Consider the following 13,173-nt stretch of genomic DNA (forward strand, 5'->3'; position numbering starts at 1 on the left):
ACCATTTAGGCACTTAAAGTGCCCTCAAGCACTTGGCTTAAGACCTTATGGATGAAATCATTTCGTCTGGATACTTCATGTGAAATCTGTATTGTGCCCCTTGGGTAAAGAGCAAAGCTCAGGGGTTGTGGCTGCCTATTATGCTTAAATGCATGCCAAAAAATACTTGGCATGTGGCGTGTGCTTGGATTATAACCAGACATGTCCACAGGTGTCCTGTCTGTGTGCAAGGAAAGCCTTGCTCAGGCCTTAAGATATTCATTGTTACACATGTATCTCCCTTCAAGTAATGAATATTCTTTGAGTAAATCAAGTCTCATTTACATATGATTCATAAATAAATATATGAGCTTACTATTCAAAGGGACCTTACTGTGAATATGCTTATAAATAACCGTACTTTAAATGCTTTCGTATAACCATAGAGTTCATGTATCATATTGAGTTTGCTTTAGTGGGGTTCCTGCTTTTAAAAAGGATTTAGAGCTTAGAGTTTCCAATCTTAGTACCACCAGACTGAGGTCTGCCCCTCTGCCTCACATGGCCCCCCCATGCCATCATCTGTGTTCTACCTGGTCTTTCCCAGTGCAATGAACATATGTGAGGGGCAGGGCTGTGCAGTGGAAAAGGTACAAAGGTCAGGGGTTTGAATCCAGATCCTCCTACTTTCTGACCTTGTAACTTTGGCCAAGATACTTATATTTTCTGATCTTCAGTTTCCTCATCAGTAAAATGAGGATAATAAAAGGTATCTCACTGGGTGGTGTATTAATTTCCTAGAGCTGCCATAAGAAATACCGTAAGCCAAGTGGCTTAAAACAACAGAAATCTATTCTCTCACAGATCGGGAGGCTAGAAGCCCCAAATCAAGGCGTTGACAGGGCCATATTCCCTCCAAAGGCTCTAAGGAAGAATCCTTCCTTACCTCTTCTAGCTTCTGGTGGTTGCCAGCATTCCTTGGTTAATGGCAGCATAACTCCACTCTCTGCCTCTGTCATCACGTGGCCTTCTTTCTGTTTCCTCTATGTCTTCATCTCTCTCTCTCTCCTTGCCTGGGACACCAGTCATTGGGCTTGGAGCCTAGCCTAATCCAGAATGACCTGCTCTAAACTTGATTACATGTGCAAAAACCCTCTTTCAAAATAAGGTCACAATCTGGGGTTTGTGGGGGGGGGACATGAATTTTGTAGTGATACTATTCAAGCCAGTACAGGTGCTTAGAGTGAAATGAAGTCAATTCTTGAGGGCACCCGGAAGGGACTGGTACATAGTAGAAACTCAAGAAAGTCACGGGAAGCCATTTCTATATTAAGGCTTGTGCCGTTTGCTCTGCAACCTCATCACTCCTTTCTCTGTTGACGGTCACTCTTTTTGGTTATGCTGGGCCACCCTCATCTCACTTTCTTCATCGTCTTTTGGGGGCTCTTTTTCTAGGAATTTAGCTGCCAGCTCCTACTTTTCCTTTCTGCTATCATCACGGGAATTCTAACAGTCGTCTAAATGACCCATCTGACAACCTGGCCTCTGGTCTGTAGGACTATGTCCAGACCTTACCTTTCTCTGCCCTGATCCCATAGTCGTTTCAAATACCTGTTCCCTGGTACCTCCTGTCCTCTTGACCCTCTGCTTTTTCTGTCTTCCCAGTCTCCAGGCATGGATCAAGCTACCCACCCCTTGCTCCCGTCCTACCTAATGCTTCTAGTGAAAAATCACACACCACCACTAAGTGGTTTCTTTATGGAGTTATAATTCCTGCTCTCAGCTGGACCTTCAGGGCTGCTTGAAAACCCCTTTACTCATTCCAAGTGGGTTTCCTTTCTCATTTCCCCCAGGAGCTATTGGGAACATTAGCTACTGGGAACATTTCTCGAGCTCCTTAGCCCACCCCTGACCCTGCCTGCTTTACCTCCTGTCTCCCCGAGAAAACAGAAGCTATAAAACACAAACTGACGTCCTCTCTACCACAGAGTCTCTGCTCACCCTCCTCTTCCTCCTTTCTGTCTCGGAGCCATTAACATGAGTTAATTAGTCTCTCACTCACAGAGATCAGCCTTCTGCCTGGGCTGAATCCTCACTTTCGACCCCCCACTCCTTATATTTTGCACTCCTCCTTTCTCCACTGACCCCCTTGCTTGCCTCAGTCTATAAATACGCCTAAATCTTGCTTATCCTGAAAAGTGTCTTCATTTTCTTTAAAGGGAACTGCTTTACCTTTCTTCTCTTGAGAGAACCAAGAGGAGCTTTCCATGCTTCTTACCCTCTCAGTGCCTGTTTCCTCCTCTGTCAAATGAACTCATGATGGTACCTGCTTCATAGGGTTAGTGTTGATATTAAATTGTATTTATATTCTTATGTTGTTACATTTTTGTAATATTAATGTAATTACAATTATGTAATATTAAGTAGGAACTGTAGTTCAGTTCCTAGAACTATGTGATTTTAGCTGTTTTTGGTTGTAATAGCATCCTCTCTGGGCTTCAGTAGCACTCAGTTCTCAACACTGGCTGAGCACTGACAGACGATGATGTGAGTAGTTATTGGGTGTGTTTCTGTCCTCAGAAGTACATGAACTTCTTCAGTCCACATTACTTCATATCCATCTTTTGATCCCTAGGACTTTCCATGGTACTGTGTGTGTCCATGTGTGTGTGTATGTATGTGTGTATGTATATGTATATACACACATACCCCCCTGTTTGATGTATGTATATAAAATAAACAAGTACTTGAGCCCAACTGAATTGCATGGAACCATTTTTCTCCCTGAAGGGTAAAGTTGGTTTGACCTATTCCCAGATTTATCTCTGTTCCCTTGAGACTGTTTTTGCCTGATGTGACATGGTTTTAAGTATAGAATAATGTTTTAAGCTGGTTAGCATAGTCAAAGGAAGGAATTTGATAGGATTATGGAGCCTTTACATGCATTTGTGAACTGAGACAAAGGCATCATTGGAGAAGATTAATCAGTACTGGCTCCCAAGGTAGAAGGAACGAGAACAAAGCTGTTGAAGGAACAGCTCTGAATTGAGCCCCTACCATCTGGCAGGCAGTGGGCCAGGGGCCAAGGCTTTACGATGAACAAGATAGATGCTGGCCATTGGCCGTGCCCTGGAAATCCCAGTCCGGTGAGAGGTTGACAGGCCGGTACTTTAGGAATACTGTGTAATTACAGCTGTGCCAAACGCCGTGGAAGAGAAGCACGGGAGAGCCTAGCCGGGGAAGTGACCGGCCCAGGTGACTAGCAGTGAGTGGGGGTCAGGCAGCAGTGAGGAGGGCGGTGTGTGAAGTGGGTCTGGCAGAGGGGCTAGCCTGTTTCTGGATGGAGGTGTTGATAATTTTGTGTTAGGTCCATGATGCAGCATTCAGCATTTATGTGGAATCACATAACACAGTCTGTTGAAGGGATGCTGACAGATTTCAGGGTGATTCACGGAGACACTGGAACCTGCTTGTGTGAATAATCTGACATAAAAATGTGGGGAGAGGGAAGCTCATTTTAGATGAACTTATGTTTTGGTCTGAAGTAACTGACATGATGTGAAGCTGCTGGGCTTGTTAAAGACAGGAGAATGGTCAGATTTTTAAGTCCTGGTCTATTGGTAATTTCCTGGGTGTTCTGGTCTGTTGGTAATTTCCTGGGTGTTCCATGGATGCCAAAGAGGACAGTCTTGGAAGGCCTCCCTTGGATCAGCTCACTATTTACACTCTTTTCTAAATACATCTTGCATTTTTCAATTGTTGTGTCTTCTTTCCATTAGCCTAAATATTACTCATTGCAAGGTCTAGTTCATCATCCAGTCAAAAAGCCTTCCCTTCCTGCCCAGCTGAAAGGTCGTCCCTCCCTTTAATTGGACCGATTCCCCATTTCACTCCTTTTACCACTCTGAGTCTTGTTTTGTATTATTGGCTTATTTCTCATATTGCTGTGTTTTGTCTCAACTATATAGAGAATTCAGTAAAGACTATGCCAGTCATGTAAGACACTGAGTTTGAATGAATGAAAGAACAAATACATGAATGTTAACATCTATAGAATTTCAAATGTTACTTTGTACCTAGTAGGTAGATATCTAATAAGCGCTGGCTGGTGCAGTCAACAGGGGAAAGTATCATCTGGCCCCAAGCTTGCCAGTTTCTTGTCCTCTGTCTTAAAATAGGAGGTGTGTGCTCTTTTTGTTTTTTTTTTTTTCCTGGATGGTATGAATCTGAAACCTTCCCAGTGGTGAAAACACTGTCTACTTTGTCTAATGTTCATTTTAGCCGAACTGATTGTTTTGGCAAAACAGTCTACTCTCCGTAAACTAGAGAGAGAAAGGCAGTCTTTCCAAAGTTAATCTCTCAAATAGACTCCTCCGGATAGCTGCTCGAGCTCCATCCAACAGGAGCTACGTGAATTTTTGATCCTTAGGGTTTTTAGCATTTTTCCTAAAGGAAGTCAAAGAAGCTTTCTCTTCCTGGATCGCTCCGTGCCTCTGGATTATTTTGGTTGGGTTGGTGTATTCCAAAACTCAAACCTGCCACTAGCCAGATGTCTGTGACGACTGAGTTTCCACTGGTTTTTCAGTTCCCAGTGATTAAACCAAGAGAAAAGAAGGTGATGCCACGTCCGGCCAAGGGCAGACGTTGCCAGTTGCCAAAGCCCCTGCGTTCATCACGTGGCTGACAGGGTCTCTGCAACCCTCGCAGGAGGCAGACAAGTCTTTCAAAAGGGCCAAACTTCAAGGAAAAGCTCTTAAGTAAGAGTGTCATTTGGAAATGATTTGACGAATAGGACACTTACCGACCAGCCATTGAAAATCCCATTTGTGATATATTAGCAGGAATGTTTGGAGCCCACATGGAAGGTAAGGTCTGCCTTTCCCACATGCTGCCCTTCACAGCTGACACATTACACATGTCTCCAGAGCGTAACATATGGCTTCCTGAACTTGCAAGTGGGGCCAGTGTGCTCTGTTGAAACAGTGTCTGTTTAAACAGTCTCCTGGAGAAGTGAGCCATAGTCACTAAAATAGTTAATTTCATGTCTGTGAGTGTTGTCTCTAGAGCCCTTTAAAATGTGATTCTTAAGAAGCATGGTAGGGCTTCCCTGGTGGCGCAGTGGTTGCGCGTCTGCCTGCCGATGCAGGGGAACCGGGTTCGCGCCCCGGTCTGGGAGGATCCCACGTGCCGGAGGGGCGGGGCCCGTGAGCCATGGCCGCTGGGCCAGCGCGTCCAGAGCCTGTGCCCCGCAACGGGACAGGCCACAGCAGAGGGAGGCCCCCGTACCGCAAAGAAAAAAAAAAAAAAAAAAGAAGCATGGTAGAAAATTTGCAAATTGAAGGCGTTATCTGCCTCTGAAAGGGTAGTGGACCATTCGTCCTAATTTGTACATGTTGGAAGACTCAGAGCATAAACCAAAAAGGGAACCGTGCAGATCATCTAATTCAAGCCTAATCATAATCACCATTTTTTTGGTGCCTAATATGTGGCAGGCCCTTTATGTACATTGCATTTAATTCCCAGGGTAATGTGCAAGTAGGTAGGATTTCTCCCATTTTACAGATAAGGAAATAGAGACTTCAATGTGAATGACCCACTCCAGACCACCTAAATGCGAGGTGGTGGTGCTGGAATTTCAACTCAGAAGCACTTAAAATCTGAAGCCTCTTTCTTTCTCTATGCCAGGAATTCTTAATTTAGGCTTACAGATGGGCCTAGGGGTAGGGATTTACGCTGGAGAACCCTCTTTGAATAATCTTTTTTTTGGCCGAGGTGCGAGGCTTGCGGGATCGTGGTTTCCCAACCAGGGATCGAACCCAGGCCCCCTGCAGTAGAAGCGCCCAGTTCTGACTGCTGGACCACCAGGGAATTCCCCGGAGAACCCTCTTTTGTATGCAAACGTTTGTGTGTTTGTGCATTATTCTGGGAAAAGTCCATACGTTAATCAGATTCTCCAGGGGATCTGTGAGGCCTCCTAAGAGCCACATTCTGGCAGCAGGCGGCCTTTATTTTAGAGACGAGGAGACAGCAAGTGAGAATGCAGACTGTCCAAAGGCACTTGGTCTGGTGATGATCTGACCAGAAAATGAGCCACAAGACTTCTTTCTAAATTGAATAAATCACGTATAGAGAAGAGTGCACAAAACAAGAACGTAGACTTTAACAAGTGAACATCTGTAGAGGCACTAACAAGGTCAGGAAATTGAGCCGGACTCTAGAATGCGCCCAGGTGTCCCTTCCTGATCAGATGCCACACACACCCACCCCAACCAATATCCTGACTTTTTTGGTAACCTTGTTTTTTTCTTTATGGTTTTATCATCTATATATGCCTCCCTAAACAATATGGATCCATTTTCTCTGTTTTCATCTTTATATACGTGCAGTCGTACTGTTGTGTTCTTTGGCGTCTTGCTACTTTCGCCAATGTTGTTTTAAATACTCATCCGTGTTCTTGCATGAAGTTGTGGTGTGTTCGTTTTCACTGCTGTGTGATATTCCGTTGTTTGATTATATTGTAATTTATCCATGTTCTGTTATTGGGTGTGTGATTATTTGTCATTTTTGCCTATTATGAACAATGCTTTCATTGACATTTCATACATGTCTTATACATAGGTTGCACCTGCAACTCCAAGAGAAAGCCTAATATTTATTAAGCTTTCGTAGGAAACAAAATACTTAGTTCCGTAAGGAAAAAGTGAAGAAGAATTCTCTTCTCCCATCCCTGTCCTTCATAACACCTTGTGGAGGAAGAAAATTCTTTCAAGTAAATTCTCTGCTTAGCCTTAGCATGGGTTCCCATTGTCGCCAAACTTGCAATCCAAATTGGAGCAGTCGTTGAACCTGGGTCAGTCCAGGGCCCTCTGCCTACCCTACTCCCCAGATCGCTGGGACCAGAATCTCCAGGATGGGACCTGGGAGTCTGTGTATTTAACCCGTTCACATGCGGTTCCCCTGACTGGGGGACACTGGGTTCACCCTGATGGACTGATGAGGCGTGGATCCTTGGTTGGGAAGAGATTTGGAGAAAGTGTACCTATGATTAAAATCTCGGAAAAGTGGCCTCAGAAGAGTTAATGGAGTAGAAAAGTTGAGGGAGCTGGATTTGTTTAGCTTGTTTAAAACTAAAATCTGAAACATGATTAAATAGTTGTTTGCAAAAGGATGAAAGAGTTTCAGAAATGAAGAAAGAAATATTTGCCAAGTCAGAGGTTGAAGCTGATCAAGAGGAAGAAACTCCTACTAAAATCAGACACTGAGCATTTACTAGGTACCACGGGGCTAAGAAATAAAGGTTGTTGTCAGTGCCTTGAGGGAGCTGGAGACCAGGAGACAAAACTATCCCCCGCTGAGCTGGCGCACAAAAGCCGGGACGCGATATTTCATCAAGTCCAGACTGTGGGCTTCAGTGGAGGTGAGTGGGCGGGCCCTCGGGGACTGACATCAGTGAGAAGCCCAGAGAGGTCACCTGGAAAGGCTTAAAGAGCCTGCAGGGTCCACTGGGCTTTAGAAGGCAGCCTTTCCAGAGGAGGATGGGATGACTGCATTCTGAAGCAGTGGCATCCGTCGTTTTTCATTGTGATTCCCCAGTAAGAAATATATTTTTATATCACCACCCACTACACCCTTAGAAGTTTCAGAGAATGTTTAACCTTATTAAATATTATGCATCTGATGTTTAAATTTTTTTTTTCTATTTTATTATTTTTTTAAATGTTGGATTAATCCACTAAGAGGTTAAAAACACTGTTCTAAGGGGACCCGGAGCCCAGTGTGGAGGCAGAGCTGAGCCTGCCCTGTGGAGGGAGTGCCAGTAGGAGGAGGGGTTTTATTGATGTGATGGTGGTCTCCGGAAGCCTTCCTTGATTCCCGAGTATGAGTGAATTACTTCGGAATGTTATGGCAAAATTTCACACTTCATCTATCCTGTGATCTATTCCTGACACTGTTGGCCGAAAACCGGATCCACCTCTTGGTGGGTGTCGAGCCCATAGACACAGCCAAGCCGAAGATCAGGAAAAGGAAGGATTGATTACTTGCAGCCAGTAAGGAGAACCCCGGCGATCTCTCCCAAAGCAGCATCTCCCCCGAACAGCAAAGTGGGGGAAGCTTTATGCTAAGGATACATGCATATTCATGAGGGGGCTTGAGCAGAGGAGAATTCCGCATAGAATTGGGGCAAAGGTCAACTAGTCCAAGCTTTAGTTGATTGAAGTCAGAAGGGTCAACATCATCATTCCATCCTCCTCCTGGGTAGGGGCCTTAGTTCCTGCAGAACTCAAAGATATATTATTATGTCTATCCCTTGAGGAGGAACTAGGACTCTGCTTTATCACTGCACTATTGTTTGACTGCCTTGTCTCTGTTTCCGAATTCCTTTGTTCCCTTGGGATCATTAATTACTGAGACCTGTTCAAGGGCAAGCATTATGGCCGGGCTTAGACCACAGAATGGCTTAGGCCAGAATGGCTTCTCTTATGTCAGGAAAGCCATTCCTGGTTCTCTTTCTCCGGGAACCCCCTAACCTGTCCCGGATGCGGGCGGGGCTGGAGTGTTCTGTCGTACCAACACCCAGTTCTTCAACTTCCCTGACAAAGTGGGTGTCCAGCGATGCTGTTCAGTTCTGACCCTAACGCCCTGGAGTTATAGCTGCTTACAGTCCCGGATGCGGGCGGGGCTGGAGGGTTCTGTCGTACCAACACCCAGTTCTTCAACTTCCCTGACAAAGTGGGTGTCCAGCGATGCTGTTCAGTTCTGACCCTAACGCCCTGGAGTTATAGCATCTGACCCCACAGGTTAAGGTCTCAGTCCCACAAGAGTGCTCCCACTTCAGATGCCAGTTTCAGGTCCTGGGCCAACCATGCTTCTCACTGACCAGCTATAAAGTGCAAGGGTCCCACAACCCCCCTCCTCAGGTTTTTGTTTGTTTGTTTAAAATATTTAATTTATTTATTTCGTTGCGCCTGGTCTTAGTTGTGGCAGGCAGGCAGGCTCGCTGGCTCCTCGGTTGAGGCATGCAGACTCTTAGTTGCGGCATGTGGGATCTAGTTCCCGGACCAGGGATCGAACCTGGGGCCCCTGCATGGGGAGCGCGGAGTCTTAGCCGTTGCACCACCAGGGAAGTCCCGCCCTCCTCAGGTTTGATGATTTGCTTGAACGGCTCACAGAACTCAGGAGGGCACTTCCCTTACTATTATCAGTTTATTATAAAGGATACCATTCAGGAGCAGCCAAATGGAAGAAACGCATAGGGCAAAGTATGGGGTGTGTGTGCGCATGCGTGTGGGAGCTCAAGACTTCCGTGCCCTGTCCTGCAAATCCACCCTCCCGGCACCTTTGTAACCGAGCGGGACCCTGGGCCCTTCCCGCTACAGACCCCTCTCCCAGTATCCTCTGCTGTAGCTCCTCTCTGAAGTACTCAGATAATGGGATCTCCTACACATTGCCTGGGCTTTTCAGATGCTAAGAAACCACCACCAAATGGAAGAACTACTGGATGATCTTGAGCACATAGCCCCCAGACCTTCTGGTGCCTAAGCTGCCCGTCATCCAATCAGAGGATAGTGCCCGAGCTGATCACATACCCTGGGACGCCCCTGGCCTTTAAAAATGCTTTGCTGAAACTCTTCAGGGCGTCCAGAGTTTTGGGGGGCACAAGCCACCCTTTCTCCTTGCATGGCCCTGCAACAAACCTTTCTCTGCTCCAGACTCGCGACATTGCGGTTTGTTTGGCCTCACTGTGCGTTGGGCACACGAACTTGTGTCGGGTAACAGATCCACGTGTAACTAATTTCAGGGAGCCCCTGCAATCAGATTTTTCTCTGCCCAAGAGTTGAGTGCCTTAGCGGCACTGAGAAGGAAAATCCTTTCATGTGGCCTTTCTTTGCTTAGGTACTTTCAATCACATCCTCTGAGATTTAATATCCTTTTGATCTGCCCAATCCAGTTTTAATTTGGTCAGTTTAAAATTAGGGAAGGATTTTAAAAGACAACACTAATAATAATGCAGCGTTTGGGATAACGTTGGTAGGAATAACTGGTCCGAAATGTGCTTCAGTAAACTTTTTTTGTTCTGTTGTGGCTAGTAAAATGCAGTGGCGGGGAAATAAGCAGATCAGTTTCTTGGTGTTTGCTACGTTTTATTGTTCAGTAAAGCTTGCTATTCCACTAACAAATCCTGTGCCTTGGGCAGTATGTTTGTTCAGTTCCCCTTCAATAGGAAGCCTGATTTGTAATTGAAGAGAAAACCTAATGTCTTCTTTGTGAGTAAATTGATTGTTAGGAGAATTGGGGATGATTTGGCCCAGACACATTCTTTCTTTGTTAAACAGTATTTAGAGAGCCTTCGTGTGAAGCTGTGCTGATCTATAGGATAGCCCCTAGCTACTGGCACTTGAAGTTTAAAATTAAAATTAAAAATTCCGTTCCTCAGTCGCATTGGCCACATTTCCAGTGCTCAATAGCCACATGTGGCTAATTCGAGACTGGCGTTTGGGGCCAGATAATTCTTGGTTGGGGGGAGGGAGCCATCCCATGCATTGTAGGGTGTTTAGCAGCACCCCAGGCTCGACCTACTGGATGCCAGGAGCATTCTCTAGTCATGACAGTCAAAACTGTCTGTTGAGATTGCTAAATGTCCCTTGAGGGGCAAAGTCACCCCTGGTTGAGAATCACTGGCCGAGTGGCTACAGTTCTGGACAGTGCAGATATAGAACATTTCCATGATCACAGACAGTACTGTTCTAGAATAATTCCTAGCACTGTTTGGTGTGGGACATTTTATAGATTAAACCTTTTAAGCTTTAGAGGAATCACAGTGGTCATCCAGCTCAAAGCTTTGGGAAACTGAGGCAGAGAGGTTTTTTTCCAGGTGACTTAAGATCCATAGCATGTACGTGTCCATCTAGAGTTCTGGACTTCACGCAGCCTAGAGGACAGACTTGTGATTTTCATTCAAACCTACCTCATGCTTGATGTGTGCTTGCACTCAGTGATGGCAAGGAGGAGGACTTCCTCCTTCATGCCGGAAGGAGGGAGTCCGGAGAAATGGAAGACACCCCGCCCTGAGACTCTCAGAGAAGCAAATTCCTGACTTGGACCCTGGGTTATACCTGTTGTACTCCTCCACGGCCTGTGGCTTTCTCTAAAGCCCTGCCTCTAGGCTAGGGTTGGAGGGGTGCTGGGGACATCTGGTGGCCTCACCCTTGCTCTATGAGAGGGCACAGGCCTGTGGGGTTTCCCAGTTCCGTGCGTACAGAGAGATGTGAACACACTTCTGGCCCATGGAAGACTGCGGTCCTTTAAAAGAGTCCCTCCTGTTAGCTTTTAAATCTCCAGAGTCTCCCTGCGTCTTCCTGGAAGCGGTCCGTGGCAAAGCCTTGAATATGAATTACTTGGAGATTCTTATTTTCGGGGTCCCAGGGGAGCAGCCAGCCCTAGAGACCTGTCTATAGAAAGCGCTGGGGAGGGAAGAAGATTCTCTTTCAGGGTGGTGGGGTCCACAGCTGGAGAGGCCAGGAAAGTAGGCTTAGCAAGGGCTGGGGTGGGGATGTGTCTGGAGGGCGGGCTGGGGTGGGGATGTGTCTGGAGTGCAGGCTGGGCCTGCAAAGTTTCCCAGGGGCTTTGATGTGTCCCAGGATCTTCTCCCCCTCGATGAACCCCTCATGCTTCACGTACCTCCCGTTGACTCTTTTCCATCCCCAAATTTATTCTCTCCTCTGCTCTAAAATCTTCAATGGCTCACTGCTGCCTTTTCACGTTGGACAATTCTTAGTACTCCAGGCTCTTTTTGCTCTTATGTTATCTTCTCTCCCTTGTAAGAGTAGAAACTAGTTTTTGTGCAGCTGAAAGCTTTACTGTTACTGCGGTTTGCAGAATTATTTTCTTGGGGCTGAGGGTCCTTGGTGGCGGACACTTTGCTCAGAGCCATTTGATGTGTAATAGCTTGTTCGGGAGGAAGTTTTGTCTCTGGTGATACTCTGTTGACTCGGAAGCCTAGACAACTACTTAAAATCGGCGTACAACTCAAAATTCCAAGTCCAGTAAACAGGCCAGAAGGAGCAGTAACAAAAGCAGATGGAGAATCGCATGTGTAAATCCTCAGGTGACCTTGGGCTGGTGGCTGATTGGCCCTGTAACTTCGGGAGCCCAGTGAGCTGCTCACCAGGTCCAAGGTCAGTGTTCTGCGGCGCCAGCTGGAAATAAGCTAATGTGTAAACTGGCCTCTTGGTCTTTTTAGGTTGCTTCATCTTCCCCATTTCAGCTGAAAGAAGTTGCTTTTCTTTCAGAGTTTGGTGACTGGCCGCTCTTTCATCGCATTGTGGATGTTTTCTTTTGGGAAACTGGTCTTTTTGGGTGTCTCCATGGTGAAGGGAAAGGTATTTTTAAGGTCGTGCGTTTGGGGGCGGGTTCTGATTTGCGCGATGGGAGGCTTGGGGAGCGGCGAGGACCGAGGTCCCGCCGGCTGCACGGCGGTGGCCACGATCGCTCACCGGCTCTGCGTGTCCCCTTTGCTCCACAGACCAACGAGTGGAGCAAGAATGATGACCGGCTGCTGCAGGCCGTGGAGAACGGAGACGCAGAGAAGGTGGCCTCGCTGCTGGGCAAGAAGGGGGCCAGCGCCACCAAACACGACAGCGAGGGCAAGACCGCGTAAGCTAAAGAGATGGGCTTCTGACGGCTGCCTCTGGGTTCTCAACCTGTTCTCTGGAATTCCCGGGGTCCCTGGGGGAACCTTGCCAGTGCATCTGTGGGGACTTTGTGAAATGACTGCCCCTACCGCACCCCGCATTTTAAAATGTATAAGAGGATATTTTAATCCAGTTCCTTTCTCTTCAAGCTCCAAATTACATATTTGGGCTTTACCTTGAACGGCTACATTGGCTCCCAGGTATGACCGGAGATTTTGCCAGAGAAGACAGCACCAGGCTTGCAGCCAGTTAACTGATAGGTGGGAAAAGAGTTCTGCCCCAGATTAGAAACAGCGTAAAAGAGAAAGTAATTTTTTCATAACCCTCAAATCTTATTATTTATAGTATGATTTCTTATAAAACCCCTTCCTTCACATAGACCTGTAATTTTGTATGAATTTTGCTTTATGATTTGCCATATGTGGTACTTTTGTCCACCATAATTAAAACTATATATTTAAGTATTTGTGTGTGTGTGTGTGTGTGTGTGTGTGCATGTTTG

The 13,173-nt window shown here is 46.3% G+C and overlaps 1 protein-coding gene across 7 annotated transcripts in view; it reads left to right on the plus strand.

The window, feature by feature from the left end:
- The window catches only part of RAI14 (retinoic acid induced 14), a 147,942-nt gene that overhangs the window by 80,722 nt on the left and 54,047 nt on the right, over window positions 1-13,173 (plus strand). For 6 of the 7 annotated variants that reach the window (XM_024125991.3, XM_055086521.1, XM_055086522.1 and 3 more), the window contains one exon: window positions 12,503-12,633. In XM_024125991.3, coding sequence (XP_023981759.1) covers window positions 12,503-12,633 — 131 coding nt within the window. Of the gene's footprint in view, window positions 1-12,502; window positions 12,634-13,173 lie in introns of those variants that run through there. The other variant, XM_007118227.3, reaches the window with a different exon arrangement.

Source organism: Physeter macrocephalus, chromosome 8, assembly GCF_002837175.3.
Source record: "Physeter macrocephalus isolate SW-GA chromosome 8, ASM283717v5, whole genome shotgun sequence".
Taxonomy (NCBI): Eukaryota; Metazoa; Chordata; class Mammalia; order Artiodactyla; family Physeteridae; genus Physeter; species Physeter macrocephalus.